General features: G+C 44.5%; 1 protein-coding gene across 1 annotated transcript in view; it reads right to left on the bottom strand.

The window, feature by feature from the left end:
• The window catches only part of enpp6 (ectonucleotide pyrophosphatase/phosphodiesterase 6), a 68,489-nt gene extending 48,762 nt beyond the window's left edge, over positions 1-19,727 (bottom strand). Inside the window, exons 1-2 of the mRNA XM_038805697.1 lie at positions 19,120-19,727; positions 11,234-11,413 (exon numbers count right to left, since the gene is read on the bottom strand). Of these exons, the coding sequence (XP_038661625.1) occupies positions 11,234-11,413; positions 19,120-19,360 (421 nt within the window). The 5' untranslated portion in view covers positions 19,361-19,727. The remainder of the gene's footprint in view (positions 1-11,233; positions 11,414-19,119) is intronic.
• Between the last annotated feature and the right edge of the window lie 2,996 nt (positions 19,728-22,723).

The raw sequence follows: 22,723 nt of genomic DNA, 5'->3' as shown, positions 1-22,723 counted from the left end.
GACATGGTAAATTTCTTTAGCTTCCGTAGGAAGTAGAGACGTTGTTGGGCTTTCCTGATTGTTGCATCGATGTGAGTGGACCAGGACAGACTGTTGGTGATGGCGACCCCCAGGAACTTAAAGCTATCAACCATCTCCACTTTGGAGCCCTTGATGCAAACAGGGAGGTGTGTCGTGCTATGCTTCCTGAAGTCGATGATCAGTTCCTTGGTCTAGTGTGGTAATGATGCTCTGACTTTTCCTTTGATAAGAGCCAGACCAGTGCTTGGCATCTTCCCCTGTCACCTCCACAGAGATAAGCAAGGTTGGATCTGCACCTCAATATTATATTTGATAAGGTCTAATACTTCAGTGCACTTCTTTATTTGTTTCTTTTATCGTAATCAGAGTTGTTGTGTTCCTCTACCTCATGTCAGACTGCAAAAAGGTGCCAAAATATTTGTGGACAAGCTGAAAATTCTACATATCCAGAAGTTAGTGCTGATCTTCTGTTTTGACCATTCTGCACAGGAGCTCTTAAAGCCTGCCTGATGGCAACTAAAGAGAAGTTAGAGTAGATTAAAACACTTTGGGGTTTTTTTCAATGTTGACAGGTAGTGAAACATAACCAGTTTTGTCACAGTAACAGTGCAGCATCGCAAGGTATCGAAAGTCTCGGGTCAGGAATTCTTACGCCAATGTGCCTTTGATATCATCTGAAGGTTCTATTTGGCTAGAGCAGGTGTTGCAATTCATTCCAGAAGTGACTTTTACCCAGGAAAGATGCAGAAATGGCTCAACATGGTAGGTGGTGGTATAAATCACTGGAGGGTTTCATGCAGGAGGGTGGACGAGAGGCAGAAATGTCTTTTAGTCACAGGGAGCCAGGAGACAAAACTCTTGGAAAGGTCAATTCACTACGTCCCAGTCACCCACCTACCAACAATCACAACTCATACTTCACATTCAGAGCTTCACTGCACCCTCACACACTGAGCACTGCTGCCAGCCTCTGAGCCACATCTCACAGTTTGAACATATTGTCAGCGACTTAACCAAGGCATCATTTAAAAATACCGCACAGCACTCCCTGATACACATTTCTCCCTCTTGCAGAGCAATGTGACCCAATCAGAGGGAGCAGCACCTAACAAACAGGAGATAGGCACAGCTGAATGTCTTTGCAGTTGGCTTCCAGCCAGCCCAGGACATGCTGGCGTGCAGCTCCATGTAGGGCCTTCATGACCCAGAGCTGCTCGAGGCTAAGCTGCCAGGCCATCCGCAATATTCCACTTGCCCACTCGCCCACCACAGTAGGGGCTGGTTTAGCTCACTGGGCTAAATCGTTGGCTTTTAAAGCAGACCAAGCAGGCCAGCAGCACGGTTCATTTCCCGTACCGTATCGTATGTAAGGAGCAAGAAGGAGCAAGAGGGTAACTATGGAAAGGATTGGCCCACTCAAAGACAAGAGAGGGAATTTATGCGTGGACTCAGAGGAAATGGGTGAGATTCTTAATGAGTACTTTGCATCGGTATTCACAAAGGAGAGGGACAAGACGGATGTTGAGGCTAGGGATGGATGTTTAAATACTCTAGGTCAAGTTGTCATACGGAAAGGGGAAGTTTTGGGTATTCTAAAAGACATTAAGGTGGACAAGTCCCCAGGACCGGATGGGATCTATCCCAGGTTACTGAGGGAAGCGAGGGTCGAAATAGCTGGGGCCTTAACAGATATCTTTGCAGCATCCTTGAGCACGGGTGAGGTCCCGGAGGACTGGAGAATTGCTAATGTTGTCCCTTTGTTTAAGAAGGGTAGCAGGGAAAATCCAGGGAATTACAGACCTGTGAGCTTGACGTCAGTGGTAGGCAAACTGTTGGAGAAGATACTGAGGGATAGGATCTATTCACATCTGGAAGAAAATAGACTTATCAGTGATAGGCAGCATGGTTTTGTGCAAGGAAGGTCATGTCTTACAAACCTAATAGAATTCTTTGAGGAAGTGACAAAGTTAATTGATGAGGGAAGGGCTGTAGATGTCATATACATGGACTTTAGTAAGGCGTTTGATAAGGTTTCCCATGGCAGATTGATGGCAAAAGTGAAGTCGCATGGGGTTCAGGGTGTACTAGCTAGATGGATAAAGAACTGGCTGGGCAACAGGAGACAGAGAGTAGTGGTGGAAGGGAGTATCTCAAAATGGAGAAGGGTGACTAGTGGTGTTCCACAGAGATCTGTGCTCGGACCACTGTTGTTTGTGATCTACATAAATGACCTGGAGGAAGGTATAGGTGGTCTGATTACCAAGTTTGCAGATGATACTAAGATTGGTGGAGTTGCAGATAGCGAGGAGGACTGTCAGAGAATACAACAAAATATAGATAGTTTAGAGAGTTGGGCAGAGAAATGGCAGATGGAGTTCAATCCAGGCAAATGTGAGGTGATGCATTTTGGAAGATCAAATTCAAGAGCGGACTATATGGTCAATGGAAGGGTCCTGGGGAAAATTGATGTACAGAGAGATCTGGGAGTTCATGTCCATTGTACCCTGAAGGTGGCAACGCAGGTTGATAGAGTGGTCAAGAAGGCATACAGCATGCTTGCCTTCATCGGACAGGGTATTGAGTACAAGAGTAGGCAGGTCATGTTACAGTTGTATAGGACTTTGGTTAGGCCACATTTGGAATACTGCGTGCAGTTCTGGTCGCCACATTACCAGAAGGATGTGGATGCTTTGGAGAGGGTGCAGAGGAGGTTCACCAGGATGTTGCCTGGTATGGAGGGTGCTAGCTATGAAGAAAGGTTGAGTAGATTAGGATTGTTTTCGTTGGAAAGACGGAGGTTGAGGGGGGACCTGATTGAGGTATACAAAATTATGAGAGGTATGGACAGGGTGGATAGCAACAAGCTTTTTCCAAGAGTGGGGGTGTCAGTTACAAAGGGTCACGATTTTAAGGTGAGAGGGGGAAAGTTTAAGGGAGATGTGCGTAGAAAGATTTTTACGCAGAGGGTGGTGGGTGCCTGGAACGCTTTACCAGCGGAGGTGGTAGAGGCTGGCATGATAGCATCATTTAAGAGGCATCTAGACAGGTATATGAACGGGCGGCAACAGAGGGAAGTAGACCTTGGAAAATAGGAGACAGGTTTAGATAAAGGATCTGGATCGGCGCAGGCTGGGAGGGCCGAAGGGCCTGTTCCTGTGCTGTAATTTTCTTTGTTCTTTGTTCTTTGTACCAGCCTCCCCGGACAGGCGCCGGAAAGTGGTGACTAGGGGCTTTTCACAGTAACTTCATTGAAGCCTACTCGTGACAATAAGCGATTTTCAGTTTTCATTTCATGTGCAATGTAAAATTTGGGGCAATTGGTTGGTTAACAAGCTGATTGCCGGCTATTGATTTTTTTTTTAAATGACAAGTTGGCTGCCAACTTCGGCACATGCCTGCCTGCTGTATTATGGGAAACCAACATATTGACGTTGGGTTTCCAACCTGATCCCATCGTGCTGGAGTTGACACATGGATGGCAGCGGTCCGATTCGCAAACATTAAATTCTGGCTGGGGAATTTTCCCAATCAAATTCAAGAATCTTCACTGAGAAGCGCAGAGTCTAAACTAAGGTGTACATATCAGGAAATGTAAATTAGATTTAAATCAGGTGCAGAAAGAAAAATAGGGATTGGGAGAGTCAGGTGGGCTTAAGTGAGCATGATAAAAAGAGGCTGGCAGAAAAAACAAAAAAGAATGGAATGTTAATTTTTAAATAAAAATCTGCAGGTTATTTTGGAAATAATTATAACTTATCATGGCAACATATGACATGCCACGAGTTGCAGATTATCACTAGTTACTGGGTTACTTGTGCTACTCTGTCATTAACTTTGCAAAAATGAATCCAAATGGACGCCACCTTAGGCATCTAGGACTGGCATTTCATGCGGTAAGGACCCTCTTAATCATGTCATTTATAGTCCTGACGTGAGACATCCCAGGAAGAGAACAAGAGACACTGCGGAATCTCATCCCTGCAGGTGGTAAATTGTTTCTGTAGGTTTTTAAACATTTAAGTATTCTTCTCACTTTTCCTTTTTCCCTTAATCCAATATCATATCCCCCTAACGTAAAAACAAAAAATGCTGGAAATGCTGAGTAGGCCAGGCAGCACCTGTGGAGAGAAACAGAGTTAACAGGTCGAGGGTGAACTTTCATCAGGACACACTTCCCTAAACATTCTGGTGAAAGGTCAGCTCAACCAGAAAAGAGGGTGGAATGTTCCCATCCCGCCGGCGTCAGGTTTTATGGCGGGCGCACAGATGGGCGGACGTGGAGAAAGCAGCGACGGGCAAAAAGCCGAAACCAGCCGGTGAAAGAATGGTTTGTAATTCTCCTGATGGCAGGTCCTTGGCAGGTCAGTTATCCCACTGTCTAGTGGCATGATTGCTCATTAAAACAGCTGCTCAAGGGAGCGTTATCGGTCCGATCACAGTGGTTAGCACTGTTGCTTCACAGCGCCAGGGCCCCAGGTTCGATTCCCAGCTTGGGTCACTGTCTGTGCGGAGTCTGTACGTTCTCCCTACGTCTGCGCGGGTTTCCTCCGGGTGCTCCGGTTTACTCCCTCTTGAAGAATAAGGGGATCAGGGATTATGAGGAGATGGCAGGAAAATGGGGATGAGAAAAATATCAGTCATGATTGAATGGCGGAGCAGACTCAATGTTCCGAATTATTAAGTAATGGGTTAAGAGGCATTCCAATTAGTTGTCTCATTTATGTTAAGTATCTAATAATTGACACTGATATGTAAAGAGGCTTCAGGTGGCCTTTGTGTCAGGTGATGTGATGATAGAGTTTTGTGTAAAGTCTGTTCAAGTAAAATAAAGATGTTTGTGAAAAGGAGCAGAACATTTTACTCTTTATACAACAGCAGATAAACGTCTAACAAATTATTAAAGAAGGTGGTTGCTGTGCAAATGTGAATGGTTGAAAGATACAACTTTCCCAGACCAAACCAAGGAGTGTGTGAGAAAAAAGATATATGGCTGACCCTAGGATAAAGATGGCCGGGTATGACTATCCCCCCGTACTTTCTGAAAGGGGATCGTACCACCAATGGAGAAGTGCAGTAGTTATGTGGCCTTGGGAAAGAGAAAACAAGGTATGGCATTGGCTCTTTCTCTACCGCATGACGGTGAAATCTGAAGCAAAGTTTTCTGAAATGAAAAAATTAAAATCGCTTATTGCCACAAGTAGGCTTCAAATGAAATTACTGTAAAAAGCCCCTAGTTGCCACATTCCTGCGCCTGTTCGGGGAGGTTGGTACGGGAATTGAACCCACGCTGCTGGCCTTGTTCTGCTTTATAAGCCAGCTGTTTAGCCCACTGTGCTAAATCAGCCCCTCTGGAATTGGAATTGGAAGCTGGAATTGGAAGAGTTAGACTCAGAAGAAGGTCTGGAGACTCTATTACATTATACAGATAAGATTTATAAAAAACATGACTTGATAAGTGCGTATGAAGCATGGTCGAATTTTGATAGGTTCCAGAAAATAGTGGATTTCTCCATTGTAGACTATATAATGGAATTTGGCAAATTATATAAAAGGCTGCAGAAACACAACCTGGAATCTCCACAGTCTGTGTTGGCCTTTAAATTACTTGACTGTGCTAGAGTGAGCAACATGGATAGGCTCCTGGTTTTGACAGGAGTTCAGTTTACGGATAAGGATACCTTATTCGATCAGATGACAGAAGCTTTAAAAAAGTTGCTGGGGGAACATTCGATTCCGATGGCTCTGATGACCCAAATAAGTCAGTCTGCAATAAAGCAGAATATGGAAGATACAGTACTAACAGGATGGCAAAATCGTACGTCTACGAACAGGTTCCAAGAAGGAGATCGGGACCCGCAAATTATGAAGACAGAAACCCAGTTAGAACCTACAACAGAAAGACGAACCCCAGACATGCCCGGGGCATGATAAATCAATGTTTTCGATGTGACTCTCAATACCATTATGCTTTCAACTGTCCAACACGTTATAATAGTGTTTGAAGCGACACATTACATGGAAGAGTCAGAAGAGGAAAAAGATAGTGACCAGAAAGAAGGCATTGTCCTGTTAACAAGCAGTTTTACGCTGGTAATGAGGGTGTTGGTTGCAGAATCCTTCAATTGTGCTGGATTGGACAGTGACTGCACATCTACTGTGCGTGGGATTGACTGGTTAAAATGTTACCTGGACTCTTTGAATGCTGAAAATCGTAACCAGGTTAAGGAATTTGAAAGTTCCACAAGTTTCAGGTTTGGGGATGATAATATTCTGAAGTTGTTGAAAAGAGTGGTGATCCCTTGCAATATTGCCATGGTGAATCATTTCATTAGCAACAGATGTTGTATCAAATGAGATACGTTTGCTTCTGAGCAGACCGTCGATGAAGAAAGCACACATGAAGCTGGATATGGAACAGGATACGGCAACAGTTTTTGGAAAGATGGTGGACATACAATTTACACATTCGGGACACTATTGTATTCCATTATTAATAAATAATATTTCAAGTACAGTTGTTAAGGATGTGTTCATGGCAGTTGAAAATGGGACTTTAGCTGACAAAAAGCTTGTTGTATTAAAACTGCATAGGCAATTTGCCCACCCGTCTCCTCGAAGGCTGAAAAATGTATTAAAGGAGGCAGGGGTAAGGGATGAAGACTATACTAAACTGTTGAAACAGGTTAGTGATCGCTGTGAAGTTTGTTGGAAGTACAGAAGGACACCAACACGCCTGATAGTAACCCTACCTTTGGCCAGGGATTTTAATGACATTGTGGCCATGGACCTTAAGATCTGAGATAAAGCCAGTAATATATTTATTTTGCAATTTGTAGATTTAGCAACCAGATTTAGTCAATCAAAGATTGTACGAAGTAAAGAGAGTAATTCTGGATCAAATCATGGAAAAATGTATAGGGACAGGAATGGGCCCACCGGCAAAATTCCTTACAATGGGAGAGAATTTGCTAATGGTGAATTCAAGAATATGTTTGAAAACGTGAATATCACAGTTATGAATACGGCTGCGGAAAGTCTATTTAGTAATGGTGTGTGTAAGAAACCATGTAGTAATAGATAACATGCTCCGGAAAATTTTGGCAGATAGACCAAACTGCAAACCAAATTCAGCTTTAGCATGGGCAGTACATGCAAATAATTCATTGCTGATGGTTGGGGGCTATAGTCCCTATCAATTAGTGTTTGGTAGAAATCCTAAAATTCCATCCGGTCTCTAGCTTGGGAAGGGACTACAATTAGCTCTGCCATTGCTGAGCATTTAAATGCATTACATAGCAGTAGAAAGCTTTTTTGGAAGCAGAAGTCTCTGAAAGAATTTGTAGAGCTTTAAGGCATAATGTACGGCCATCAAATACAGTTTTTCAGCAAGGAGACATAGTATACTATAAGAGAGACAATTGTAATGAATGGAAAGGCTCAGAGAAGATCATAGGCATAGATGGCAAAACAATTATTTTGCAACATGGCAATCAAACTGTTAGGGTGCATTCATCAAGGATAATGGGTACCGATTACAAATTTTCAAAATTAAATAGCAGAGACATGATGAGGAACCAGAGTCATCTGGTACGCATGTGTTACAGAACTATGAGGACCAGTTAACTGATATAGACAGGATTTCTGCAGAGGAACAAAATATTTCTGATGAATTAGAACAGGCCATTTTTCTGAAAGGACAACCACCAAAAGCTGATACAAAAGTGACATACATGCCTGAAGGGTCCAGTCAATGGAAGGATGCAACTGCTATTAGTAGAGCAGGGAAGGCCACTGGAAAGTATAAACATTGGTGGAATGTACAGCATTCGGGGGAGGGAGTCAAGACAATGGATTGGGAACACAAAGTTAAAAAATGGAGGGCACAAAAACGCAGTGCCAGTTCAGATAATATATCGGATAGTGAACAGGTCTGCAGGAAAAGGTCGAGAACTATTGAAAGGGCATCCCACAGCAGAAGGGAAAGATCAAGCAGTAGCAGTACAGAACGAGATACCAGGCAGAAAAGGGGACGTAGTTTATCAAGATCTCGGAACATGAGTAAGACTACGAATACTAATAGAAGTAGAAGCCAAAATGCATGAGAGATTTTGGTGGCTTCAAATAATTTAGATGAAAAAGTTATCAAAGATGCCAAACAGCAAGAATTGCATAGTTGGAGTGAATTCGGGGTATACACCGAAGTACCGGATAGGGGACAAAGAGCTCTATCCCACAGATGGATTTGCATGGTAAAGATTCTTCCAGATGGAACTTATAAGGCAAAGGCCAGGCTTGTGGCAGGGGATTTGAAGAAAACTTAGACGGTCAGGATTTAAGGGTAGATTTACCTACGGCAGAAAAGTGTATTTTAAAGATCTTCTTGGCTCTATTAGCCACAAAGGCATGGGAATGCAAATCTATAGATATAAAAGTTGCCTTTTTGCAGGGGCATCAGCTCCAGAGAGACATTTTTCTCTATCCTCCTAAAGAGGCAGCTAACATAAAACGGGTACTCTGGAAGTTGAACAAATGTGTATATGTATTAAATGATGCATCTAGAGTCTGGTATTTTTCGGTAAGGTCAGTTTTGTTAAAGTTAGGCTATTCCCAGTTGAAAGCAGATCCGGCAATTGTTACTGGCACTATAAAGGAAATCTTTCTGGCATCTTTATGATGCATGTCGATGATTTTTTGTGGGGTGGTACTAGTGATTTTGAAGCTATTGTAATCTCTGGTTTGAGGAAAGAATTCAGGGTTGGAAGGCAGGCTTCCGGTGCATTTAAATATATTGGACTGGAAATCGGACAGACTAAGTTAGGGGCAACTTTATGTCAGCAATCTTATTTGGAAAGCATCAGCCCAATGGCAATTAGTCGTTGCCGAGTTTCACAAAAAGATGCAATGGCTTCAAAGATAGAAAAAGAGCAACTGCGAAGTTTAATTGGGCAGCTGAATTGGTTAGGTAGACAGACTAGATCGCATGCGAGTTTTGATGTCTTAGAGTTGAGTACAAAAATGAATGATCCCAAAGTGGAAGACATAATAAGAGCAAATAAAGTGTTGGTCAAACTAAAAATGCAGGAGTGTGTTTTGAGATTTCTCGTTTTAGGTGACCTGAGGCACATGAAACTCATAGTTTATAGTGATGCGTCCTATGCAAATTTATTTGATGGGGTTTCAAATGCAGGAGGTTCCATAATTTTCCTTATGAGGAACAATGGTATATGTTACCCTCTTGTGCGGGAAACAAAGAAAATAAGGAGAGTGGTCAAAAGCACTATGGCTGCTGAGACATTAAGCCTTGTAGAGGCTGTGGATATGTCAGTCTCAGATACTGACAGAAACTTTGGGATGAGGGAATTTGGGTAATATACCTATTGAATGTCACATTTACAATAAATTCCTGTGGGAAAATGTGCACTCTACAAAATGTGTCAATGAAAAATGGTTAAGGGTAGACACTGTAAGTTTGAAGCAGATGTTGGACAGAGGGAAAATAAGAAAAAATAAATGGGTCGACAGTAACTATCAATTGTCAGACTGTTTTACAAAGAGAGGCTAATTCACAGAAACTTTTGGATATTGTTAATGAAGGGTGTCTGTTTCTGTGACTGCTTTTTCTTCTTCCAAAAATGAAAAAAAAAGAAGGGGCGAAATTGCATGTAGGTTTTTGAGTTTCTTGTAATTTTGTTTTCGCCTGATTTTTTTTTCTTCAAAGAAGCGGAGACTGTTAAGTAATGGGTTAAGAGACATTCCAATTAGTTGTCTCATTTATGTTTAACTATCCAATAATTGACACTGATATGTAAAGATGCTTCAGGTGGCCTTTGTGTCAGGTGATGTGATGATAGAGTTTTGTGCAGAGTCTGTTAAAGTGAAATAAAGGTGTTTGTGAAAAGGAGCAGAACCTTTGACTCTTTATACAACAGCAGCTGAACATTTAACATGAGCTTGGAGGGGTCTGTGGAGGAGTTTGAGTGGCCCACCGGGAATGGGTTCTGTATTTGCAGGTAAGGGATTTTGTCCGGAAGCAGGGGCCGTCCTTTCCTCTTCTGCTGTCCCAGAGGCTGCGCGACAAGGTGGTTTCAAGAACAGGGGTAGCGGAGGGTAAAGTATCAGAAATTTACAAGTAGCTGATGGATTGGGGGGGGAGCCCTGATAGGGATAGTGAAGCGCAAGTGGGAGAAAGAGTTGAGTAGGGAGTTGGAGGCTGGGCTATGGGAGGAGGCTCTGAGGAGGGTGAATTCATCCTCGTCGTGCACTACTCTTAGCCTTGTTCAGTTTAAGGTAGTCCACAGGGTGCACATGATGGTGGCCAGGATGAGCTAGTTTTTGGAAGGGTTGGAAGCCAGGATGAGCTTGTTTTTTGAAGGGGTCGAAGTCAGGATGAGCTAGTTTTTTGACGGGGCGGAAGATAGGTGTGGACGTTGTGCGGGTGGGCCCGCGAATCATGTCCATATGTTTTGGGCTGGTCCGAAGCTTGGGGGATTCAGGCAGGGGTTTGCCAACGTTATGTCAAAGGTCTTGAAGATGAAGGTGGTCCCGAGTCCAGAAGTGGCAATCTTTGGAGTCATTTGCAGCCCTGTCGGCTTGTTTTGTGATTGTGTTGGATGTGTAAATATATAAATGCTTCAATAATTTTTTTTTCAAGGAATTTCTGAAATGTAGAAAGCAAGTAGAGAGGCAGAGAGGTGTCGGGGGTGGTGGTGGTGGTGGTGGGGGGGGTGTGGGGGGGGGGGGGGGGGTGTGTGTGTGTGTGCATTCCAGAGCTTAGTGTCTCGGGAACTGACGGTGAAGCCACCAATGGTGGAATGAATAAAATCAGAGATGCACAGGAGGTCCGAATTAGGTGAGCGCAGATTTCTTACCGGGTTGGGGAACTTGAGACATACGGATACATTGACTGTAACGCTCTGACTCTATTTGCATCTTGTATCAGGGAAACAAGGTTTTTTTCTTGGCAACTAATGCCACATTACATTTGGCTCAAAAGAACTCAAGCCAAGGAATGAAAAAGCAAGGCCAAAGAAAGGGAGTTGGGGGAGTAGGGAAGGTTAGACAAAGTCCGCCTGAGTTTGCATACCAGTACCGCAGCTGTATTCATTCATTAATGTCGCTGCCACTGTCAATTGCCGAAACAACTTGGTGCTGGATTACATTAAAGTAATCAGGAAGCTAATAGTGAAAGGTTTGTGCAATGCCAAATACTAACCTGGCCAGTAATACATATAAACTGATCTCTTATTCTTCATCATGGTCACCCAAATTGGTTCTGACGCATCCCACCACACAGGGAGTCGGCTATCGTCGTTCCCACCAATTAAAAATGACTTGTTTGTTTGCTCATCCCACATATAATTTCCAGTCATCTGATGCACATCGCAATAGTGTCCTGGAGGAGAGACAGAGATCATAATAAACACACACATATCACTCTTTTATCCATAAATCTTCTGCCAGTCAATGTGGTGTTTGGCATTTTTCACCAATTAATGAAAGTGTAATCGGCAATGAGACTTAATGATTTTAATTTTCCTTTTATAACTGATCTAATCTATGCTCTTGGCTAACTTTAGGTAAAGTTAAGAGCCAATTCATCCAATTAATGATGTAAAGAGGCTCTGCCAAGTCATTATATTCATCAGTGGCCCGGAGCCTAACCCCACCCAAACAAATAAATTGATTCACTGTCTGTGAGGGTTAGCACACTGAAAACGACTCTTCTCGAATTAAACATTTTGCTGAACTCACTGACTTTGTTAAGGTCAATTGTGGAAATTTACCACAGCTTGACAGAAATCTGCAGACTCAGCAGAGTTCAGGAATCAAACCTGTGGGAAATCTGAAAAAAATATCAACAAAGCATGACTTGTCCTTTTGTCCCACGAGCCTGGTGTATGTTTAATCCCTTTAGTTTCTTCCTGACGCATTTTTTACTTATTTCCACTCAGGTCACGGATCAGTTAACCTTTTGGCCTTGTCTAAAATTGGCCTCGATAATGGGAAGCTATTCCAAAGAATCCATAGAATATTTCACAACTTCAAACATTAGCTTTCTCTCTTTTCTTCGATATCGGGGCCCTTCTAAAGAGGTCCATCAGCATCAGAAGAGCAGCACGGTCAGCACAGTGGTTAGCACTGCTGCTTCACAGCGCCAGGGACCCGGGTTCGATTCTCGCCTCGGGTGACTTCGTGGAGTTTCCACGTTCTCCCCGCGTCTGTGTGGGTTTCCTCCGGGTGCTCCGGTTTCCTCCCACAAGTCCCGAAAGACGAGCTTGTTTGGTGAATTGGACATTTATGAATTCTCTCTCTGCGTACCCGAACAGACGCCGGAGTGTGGCGACTCGGGGATTTTCACAGTAACTTCATTGCAGTGTTAATGTAAGCCTACTCGTGACATTAATAAACATCTTTACGTTAGCAGTAAAAGTGTGAACTTTGATTTGAATGAAGAACATGTGGGTATTACTGATTCAAACAAAGCTGATAGGTAGGGCTAGTGAAGTGTTTCCACCGCGACCGGAGGAGGTATCTGGGACGTCTGAGGAGGTGAAAAAATCCATCTTAGGTGCATATGAACTAGTGCCTGAAGCCTACAGACAAAGGTTTAGAAATTTAAGGAAAGAATTTGGTCAAACATACATGGAGTTTGAAAGGATCAAACAGAGTAATTGTGATAGGCGGATCAGGGCTTTGAAAATAGGCCAAACGTATGAAGCTATCAGAAAAATTATACTTTTGAAGGAGTTTAAAAATTCAATTCCTGATGTAGTGAGAACTCATGTGGAAGAGCAGAGGATTAAAACTGTGAGGTTAGCAGCAGAAATGGCAGATGATTATGAAATTGTTCATAAATCAAAGCTTGGTTTCCGGCATCAGTTTCCGCCGGTGAGGGATAGAAACTGGGGACTTGAGAAATACTCAAGTGGTAAAGGTAAAGGTAATCTGATGGGAGATAATAAGGAGAGTGTACCTCAGGCTAAAAAAGAAATCCAGGAGGGTGGTAGAGACATGAAAAGTTTCAAATGTTTTCACTGTTATAAACTAGGCCAGTGAAGTCACAGTGTTGGTGGTTGAAGAAAAGCACTGGGAAGGCTGGGGTAAAACAGGATAAGACAGTGGGGTTTGTTAAAGTGGTAAAGGAAAGCCCAAGTGAAGCGAAGGAGATGCAAAAGATTGTACAGCCTAATCAAGAGGTGATTGATAAGAAAGTGCCAGATGTCTTTAAAGAATTTACTTGTGTGGGTAAAGTTTACTCATGTGTATCAGGAGGAGCAGGTAAAGAAGTCAAAATTTTAAGAGATACGAGAGCTAGTCAATCTTTAATGGTAAGAGATGAGGAGTTATGTGGTTTGGGAAGAATGTTGCCAGAAAAGGTGGTAATATGTGGAATTCAGGGTGAGAGGAGTAGTGTTCCATTATATAAGGTAAGGTTGGAAAGTCCAGTGAAGAATGGTGAAGTGGTAGTAGGAGTAATAGAGAAACTATCTTGTCCAGGAATAGTTTATCTTGGGTAATGATATAGCTGGATCGCAGGTGGTGATCGCAGTGATGCCTACAGTGGTTGATAAGCCAGTGGAAAATCAGACTACTGAAGTGTTGAAGGACGAATATCCTGGGATTTTTCCGGATTGTGCAGTAACAAGGTCGCAAAGTCACAAGTTAAGACAAGAGGAGAAATCAATGAGTGAAGATGAAGTTGAAGTGCAATTATCAGGAACGATTTTTGATCAGATGGTTGAAAAAGAACAGGTGGAGGATGAGGCGGATATTTTTAGTTCAGGAAAATTGGCAGAACGATGTAGAAATAAAATGGATGTATCAGAAAGCATACACAGAAGAGGAATCTGAGAGTATACCAGAGTGTTATTACCGTAAAAGTGATGTCTTGATGAAAAAATGGAGACCTTTACATATGCAGGCGGATGAAAAGTGGGCAGAAGTTCATCAAGTAGCATTGCTGGTAGGGTACAGAAAGGAGGTGTTGCGGGTTGCACATGACGTACTAGTGGGAGGTCATTTGGGGATAAGGAAAACTCAAGCTAAAATCCAGGAACATTTTTATTGGCCTGGACTACATAAAGATGTAGTTGAATTTTGTCAATCATGTCACACATGTCAAGTGATAGGGAAACCTCAAGCAGGGATAAAACCAGCGCCCTTAATACCCATTCCAGCATTTGAGGAACCTTTTACAAGGGTCCTCATTGATTGCGTAGGACCGCTTCGAAAAGTGGGAATCATTATCTTTTGACTATAATGGATGTGTCTACTAGGTTTCCAGAGACCATTCCAGTATGTAATATTACAGCTAAAAAGATTGAAGAGGAGTTACTTAAATTCTTTACCAGATATGGACTACGCACAGAAAAATAAGCCGATCAAGGATCGAATTTTACCTCAAGGTTATTCAAAGAAGTTATGGATAGCCGAGGGATAAAACAATTTAAATCAACTGCGGACTATCCAGTATCGCAGGGAATGTTAGAAAGGTGGCATCAGACATTAAAGACAATCTTGAGGGCTTATTGTCACGATTATCCAGAGAATTGGGATAAAGGAATTCCATTCCTACGGTTGCAATTAGGGATGCACCTAATAAGTCAACCAAATTTAGTCCTTTTGAACTAATTTTTGGTCATGAGGCAAGAGGACCACTTAAATTGATTGAGGAGAAATTGGTGAGTGAGAAATCGGGAATTACAATATTGGATTACATGTCAAATTTTAGGGAACGATTGAAAAGAGCAGGTGAATTGGCTAGACAACATTTAGAATTTGCACAAAATGTGATGAAACGGATCGCGGACAAGAAATCCAAAGTTCGTAGTTTTGCCAGTGGAGATAAAGTTTCAGTATTGTTATCAGCAAGGTTTTGTGGACCTTATCAGGTTGAAAGGAAATTAAGCGAGGTGAATTATGTGGTTAAAAACACCAGATTGAAGGAAGAGTCACAGAGTGTGTCATGAGAATATACTTAAAAGGTACTTTGAAAGGGAAGGAGAGAAAAAGGATATTTTAATTATTCCAACTCAAAGTGACGAACCAAATCCAGATGACTGTGAATTTGACATACCTCAAATTAAATTGGAAAACAAGGATGTTCTTAAAAATTGGGTTAAATTGGTGAGTTACCTTCCAGAGGAAAAACTATCTGACCTGAAAGAGTCATTAATATCACATGGGTAAGTTTGTGGAGATAAATTGGGAAGTACTAAAATGGCTATACCTGATGTAGATGTGGGAAGTGCTGTTCCAATCAAACAACATCCATATAGACTTAACCCGTTAAAATTGGCACAGGTTAACAAAGAGATTGAGAGTATGCTTAAAAATGGCATAATTGAAGTGGGTTGCAGCCAATGGAGCTCACCCATAGTGATGGTGCCTAAACCAGACGGTACCCAACGGTTGTGTATGGTCTATAGAAAGGTTAATGCAGTTACAAGAACGGACTCTTATCCTATCCCACGTTTGGAGCATTGCATTGAGAAAGTGGGACAATCAGCTTTTATTTCCAAATTGGGTTTATTTAAAGTTTACTGGCAGGTACCTTTATCCGAAAGGGCGAAGGAGATTTCAGCTTTTGTGACTCCAGATGGTATATACCAATTCAAAGTTATGCCATTTGGCATGAAAAACGCCCCAGCCACATTTCAATGGTTAACTAACAACGTTGTTTCAGGATTAGCCAGTTGTGCGATATACATCGACGATCTGAGAATCTTCAGCCAGACATGGACAGAACATTTAAAACATCTGATGGAGTTATTCGATCGACTTCAGGAGGCGGGCCTGGTGATATACCTAGCCAAAAGTGAATTTGGAAAAGCCCAAGTCACTTTCATTGCGGAGTTTCCGATACCCTCAAGACGAAGGGAAATAATGCGATTTCTTGGCATGAGTGGATTTGATTGAACATTTGTACAAATTTTTGTAGCATGGTGGCTCCACTGATGGACTTGCTCAAGAAGCGTAACAAATTCCAGTGGACAGCGGAGTGTCAACAGGCATTTGACTGCCTGAAAGCTGTGATAACCAATGCTCTTGTGTTGGAGAATTACAAGGGACGCTGTGATCTGATTGAACTGAAGTATCTGACTTTAAAGCGAAATGCCGAGGCATAGAGAAATGGACGGACCGTGCAGGGACCTTCTCGTTCAAAGAGACTGTCAATTGAGAAGGATTTCAGTGCAGGAAGAAAAACAAAAATGGACTATATTATTATATCTGTTTGCGTGTGTTGTTTTTTGAAATGAATTTACTGTGTGCATTTCTTAAAGAATGGTGAAAAAGTGAAAAATTAAACCATCTTGAAGTTGATGATTTATTTTTTTTCTGGGGGGGAGGTGTCATGTGAGAGTACCTTTAAGAAATGCGTGCTTAAGAAATTTCCTTTAAGAAATGGGAGTTTATCAGTGATGTCAGAGTGTGGGTGGAGCTGGGCTGTCTGTCAGCTTTTTACTTTTGTTTTTAGGCTGTTTGCTGCAGGGTGTGTTTTATTTTCGTTTTCAGTGTTGGAGCTGAAGCCAGACACAGCAGGTGCACTGTTGATCTCTCTGCCATGAAAAGACTATCTCTTGATCATTTGGTGAATTCTGAATTATAAATGTTTTCAGTAGTGAATGTAAACCTAATGTGTTTCTGTTAAAAGGCGTTTCTTTTGTCTTCTGGATGTTGTTTGGGAAGTTATTAAGGATTACTTAGTGTTGTATTTATTAAGGATTACTTTGGGGTTGTATTTGAATTGATGGTTGCTAAGATGTTCACTGTATTTTTTAAAAGGTTAACTTGAGTTTCTAGAATAAACGTTGTTTTGCTTTAAAAAATACTTTTCCATTTCTGCTGCACCACACCTGTAGAGTGGGCCGTGTGCTCCCCATACCACAATCTATTAAAAGTTGTGGGTCAGGTGAACTCCATGCTACACTTTGGGGTTCTGTAAACCCTGGCCCATAACACGCTCCAGACCAGAGTGAATTGGAAATACAGTACCAACGATTGACAACGAGTCAGAACCAAGGCGTTCACTATGTTTCCCACTACTCCTTGTAGACATCACAGCATTGACATGACAGTGCAAACTACCAAGCACTTCCACAAACTCAACAGCAGCCACTGATCGCCAATCAGCAAGTAACCCAAGAGTGGTTAATGATCCCTTTAAATAGCTGTGTGTGTAGATTTTTAACTTGCTGCTGAATGCATGTTCAGCTGTGTGACATTAAGGGAGGACGAGACCAACCGTTGAACTCTCAAATTACACCGCTGGCATCATGACCTGCCTACTCTGTATACTTCTGGTGCACACCCCGCATATGGACATCACTCTGCAAAGTGGCATGTGGCATCCGACACAACCTGTACCAGAAGTGTGTGGTGCAGATGCCATTTTGAAGGTGAAACTGCCCTCACTGCACTGAAGATATGTAAGTAGGAAGCCAAATCAAGCCTCTTAGCTGTGGAGCACTTTAGGATGTTTACTCTTTAAAATTAAAAGCCCCTTATAAAGGGAAGGTGACCTACTTGAGACTGCAATTGTCCATATGAATCCAATTCTCCCAGCAGCTGTCCTTTTGACAGAGGTTACTTTCTCAGTAAGTTTATTTTTATTTGATTTGTAAAGTGGCCAGCAATTGGAGCCTATTTTAAACTGGGCTGACACATACCACACTGGGGGTTGCTGAAGCAGAGTAAGAAGTTTTACAACACCAGGTTAAAGTCCAACAGGTTTGTTTCAAATCAATTGCTTTCGGAGCACTGCTCCTTCCTCAGGTGAATGAAGAGGTAGGTTCCAGAAACATATGTATAAACATGGTCTCGCAATGTACCACGCTTCGGGACATGAGGGATGTGCACCAGAAGCTTTTGTCCCGAGGCGTGGTACATTAGCGAGACCATGCAGACGCTGCGACAACGGATTAACGGACATTGCGTGTCAATCGCCAGGCAGGAATGTTCCCTTCCAGTCGTGGAATGCTTTAGCAGTCAAGGGCATTCAGCCTCTGATCTCCAGGTAAGCATTCTCCAAGGCGGCCTTCAGGACGCGCGACAACGGAGAATCGCCGAGCAGAAACTTATAGCCAAGTTCCGCAAACATGAGTACGGCCTCAGCCGAGACCTTGGATTCATGTTCCATTGCATTCCCCCCCCCCCCCCCCCCCCCAAAACCATCTGGCCTGGGCTTGCAAAATCCTACCAACTGTCCTGGTTTGAGACAATTCACACCTCTTTAACCTGGATCTATGAGGACTTAATTACTTGCAAATGCTCGCATTCAAAGCATTGTCTTGCATCTTTGACTTTGTCTATATATATATGTTTCTGGAACCTACCTCTTCATTCACCTGAGGAAGGCGCAGTGCTCCAAAAGCTCATGATTTGAAACAAACCTGTTGGACTTTAACCTGGTGTTGTAAGACTTCTTACTGTGCTCACCCCAGTCCAACGGCATCTCCACATCATGCTGAAGCAGGGCGTAAAGCTCCTGCAGAGTCTCCAAATGGGCGTCTACACTGTGCCTCGCTAACAGCAGCATCGCCTCACAAAATCGTGCCCCCTGAAAACTGAACAACAACTTTCAAGAAAGCAGCAGTGTGCGGGCCATTCTTGGGAGGTCAACTCAGCACTTGCCTCCCGAATATTTTAACCGTCCCGTTCTCGCCCAACAACCCATTGGTTGTAAGGGCTAATTAGTCGCTAATTATAGCGAACGTGACTCATCACAGTGATTCCCTTTCCATCTATTCACGTATAACATGATGAAGGCATCCCATTCAAACAGGTTTTGCTCAGTGCTGCATATTAAATGTTAAAATAATCTGTTATTTATCAAACAATCTGCATTTTTGCTTTTCTAAATGAACAGCAATTCATTGTACATGGTTCATAATTTGATTTTTCTTTTAAATCCTGTGAAATGCTCCCTGAACAGATTTAAACAATGATGTGTCAGAACATCATTGTCCATTTAATGTTTTGTGAATGAAATATTAAATGGACACTGGGGGTTTTTTTTAAAGAGGAAAGGCCCCCCGAGTGTTTCCCTGGAGAGCCCCTTTTCTCTCCCTCTCTCCCTCTTTCACCATCTTCACCTACCGGTCATGAGGGAGTAATAATTCGGATAGGACAGGCTGGGGAACACCGGGGTCAGGTAATCCGCTTTGACGCCCAGTTCCACGATCTCCCGGAGACCCGGCAGGTTGCGCAGCTCCTCTTCGCTGATGTAATCGAAGCGGAAGCCATCGATGAGGAAAACCAACAGTTTTCTCTTTGCCAGACAGGGCGTTGAGAGAAAGGCGAGCACGGTCAGGGCACAGAGAGCTGCGCGGCTGGCCATTTTTAACCCCCTGTGCTGCTGCAGCGTGTGGAGCCCGGGTAGGCGGCGGTGCTGCTGCTGCTTTGTGGAGCCCGAGCACGCGGTGGTGGTGCTGCTGCTGCTTTGTGGAGCCCGGGCAGGCGGTGGTGGTGCTGCTGCTGCTTTGTGGAGCCCGGGCAGGCGGTGGTGGTGCTGCTGCTGCTTTGTGGAGCCCGGGCAGGCGGTGGTGGTGCTGCTGCTGCTTTGTGGAGCCCGGGCAGGCGGTGGTGGTGCTGCTGCTGCTGTGTGGAGCCCGGACAGATGCTGCTGCTGCTGTGAGGGCGAGCCGCCAACTGAGATTGCAGTGAAGGAAACGGCATGGTCAAAGTGCGTGATGGAAAGGCTTCAAGGAACTCTCTGCATCACATTGCCCAACAGGACATCCTGACTTTAATTGCAGATGACCTCCTTCTTTGTTCACAAGCGTTTATTGAACTCTAATGTTGGCCATCTATATATATATATATTTATTATATAAATGTAAGCGCTAGCTGGAGTTTCCTGTCTTGCTTAGTGTGCACGTTTTGACAGCCGTACTGAGCCCATCGTAAGGACAAAGGTTCGGGATTGGGCCCTTCGGCCCTTCCATCCTGCTACACCATTCAATCAGATGACTGATCTCAGGGGTGGCCCAGTGGTTAGCACTGCTGCCTCATAGCGCCTGGGACGCGGGTTCACTTTTGGCCTTGGGTGACTGTGCGGTGTTAGCATGTTCTCCCTGTGCCTGCTTGGGGTTCCTCCGGGTGCTCCGGTTTCCTCCCACAGTCCAAAGGTGTGCAGGTTGGGCGCATTGGCCATGCTAAAGTGTCCAGAGATGTGTGCGATAAGGTGGGGTGGACGGGGGAGTGGACCTGGGTAGAGTGCTCTTTCGGAATGTTGGTGCAGACTTGGGGGGGGGGGGGAGGGAGGGGGGGCAAATGGCCTCCTTCTGCACTGTAGGGATACTATGATTTAGGGTCAGTGGGATCCTCTGCGCAGTTTCATTTCCTCCCCCCATCAGGAGCTCCCAGCCAAGACAAGGAATATTCGGGTAAATTTTCCACTCCCGCCCATCGTGGGAATTGTCACCGGCGGGGTGGATAATTTGACAGACCAGTAAAAGATCCGTTGTCCTCGGGGAAGAACATCCGATCTCAGGGCGAGCATGACAGGAAAATCCCACCCATTGGGCACAATTTAATGGAAAAGTTTCTAAGTGTGGTAGCGAGCAGGAACTGCCCCGAGCTTCCTGACGCTCGCTCCGGCGAGACAGTCACCGGTACCAAACATTAATTGGACCACTTAATGAGGCCCCACGGGCTTCACACTGCAAATGATGGTCGCACCGGCTGATTCACCGGGACTGCGCCCACCAGCTCCCCACCAACAAGGAGGAACAGCACCTAAACTGATCCTGCAGAGCAAACCGTACCAGCCTCCCCGGACAGGCGCCGGAATGTGGTGACTAGGGGCTTTTCACAGTAACTTCATTGAAGCCTACTCGTGACAATTAGTGATTTTCATTTTCATTTTTCATTTCATTTCAGCTCGCAGCCATGGCTCTGAGGAAACCAGCTCCATGATTTATGGATGCCGATCGGACGGTCAGCCACAGAGCAGCCAGTGTTGCTTGGAAGGAGATGGTAGTAGCCATCAGCTCGGGAAGCGTCACCAGGAGGACTGGCACCCAGTACCGTAAAAAGATCACGACCTCTACCAGGCTGCACGGATGTGTTTGCACCCGCCGACTGCCCACCCATGTGCAGCAGTGCCGCCCACGCCGGCCCCCATCCTGTCTGCCCCCCCGCCTCTACCCGTGATGAACAAAGATATGACTCACGATGCCCCCTCTGTGCCCCCACAGGAGAAAATGCCACTCTCTGCCGGGTGTACTGCGGCCGAGGCATTGAAACTGCATATTGTTTTTAATTTAGAGTAGCCAATTATTTTTATTTTCCAATTAAGGGGCAATTTAGCGAGGCCAATCCACCTAACTAGTACATATTTAGGTTGTGGGGGTGAAACCCACGCAGACACGGGGAGAATGTGCAAACTCCACACTACAGTGACCCAGGGCCGGGATTCGAACCCAGGTCCTCAACGCCGTAGTCCCACTGCTAACCGGAACTGTATTTTGAGGAGTCCAACGCAATGACAGCCCGGGTGGCCACACGGGCCTCGTTGTATTGGGGCTCCGCATCAGTCACCGGCCTCCGTACTGGCATCATTAGCCAGGTCCTCATTGGGTACCCTTTATCCATCAAGAGCCAACCGGCCATTCTGGCTGGTCCTCAAAGAGCCTGAGGATGTAGCAGTCATGCACATTCCCTGGGAAGCATGCACACATGCGCATGATCCTCATGCGGTGGTCGCACCTAAGCTGGATAATCAGGGAGTGGAACTCTTTCATGTTGATATAGGCACTCCCTGACAGCCCGATTTGTGCAAGGCAACATGAATGCCATCTATTACCCCCAGGTCAAAGTTTATTTAGTTTGTTTCCCGGGCAAACAGGGTATCTGACAATGCACTTGTGGGCTGTAGCTTGTGAAATGCCGCACAAATCCCCACATGAGTCCTGGAATGACCCTGAGGCGTAGAAGCTCAGAGCTGCGGTGACCTTGATGGCCAACAGGAGCGTATATCCTCCTCCACATCGTGCCAAGTCCGTGAGGACATGGCACAGGTGCCACACCAGCCCCTGGGTGTTCGGATGTTGGTTGCTGCGCCGTGGTGTTACTTCCTGCAGTTCAGGCACAGTGTCAGGCATCATGGTCTGATAGGGTTGCTGGGAAATAACGTGCTACATGCTACATGGTACCCACGGGAATCCACTTGAGAGGTGTGAAGTTCTCACTTAACTACAATTGGCAATTCCCTATTAGCAATACCCTTCAGCTGCACAGCCAGAGGCCTCCACGATCTGTGGGAATTAGAACATAGAACAGTACAGCACAGAACAGGCCCTTCAGCCCCCGATGTTGTGCCGAGCAATGATCACCCTACTTAAACCCACGTAACCCGTATACCCGTAACCCAACAATCCCCCCATTAACCTTACACTACGGGCAATTTAGCATGGCCAATCCACCTAACCCGCACATCTTTGGACTGTGGGAGGAAACCGGAGCACCCGGTGGAAACCCACGCACACACGGGGAGAACGTGCAGACTCCACACAGACAGTGACCCAGCCGGGAATCGAACCTGGGACCACTGGAGCTGTGAAGCATTGATGCTAACCACCATGCTACCGTGAGGCCCCTCCCCAGGAGGGGTGATCAGTGGGACAGACAGGCAGGGGGTGGGGTTTCCCCCGTAACTCATGATCCAAGGGGTGGCATGGCGGATCCTCGGGCACTGAGA

Source organism: Scyliorhinus canicula, chromosome 8 (assembly GCF_902713615.1).
Source record: "Scyliorhinus canicula chromosome 8, sScyCan1.1, whole genome shotgun sequence".
In the NCBI taxonomy this organism is placed as follows: Eukaryota; Metazoa; Chordata; class Chondrichthyes; order Carcharhiniformes; family Scyliorhinidae; genus Scyliorhinus; species Scyliorhinus canicula.
Note: the sequence above shows the minus strand (reverse complement) of the source record. Positions and strands in the feature narration are given on the sequence as shown.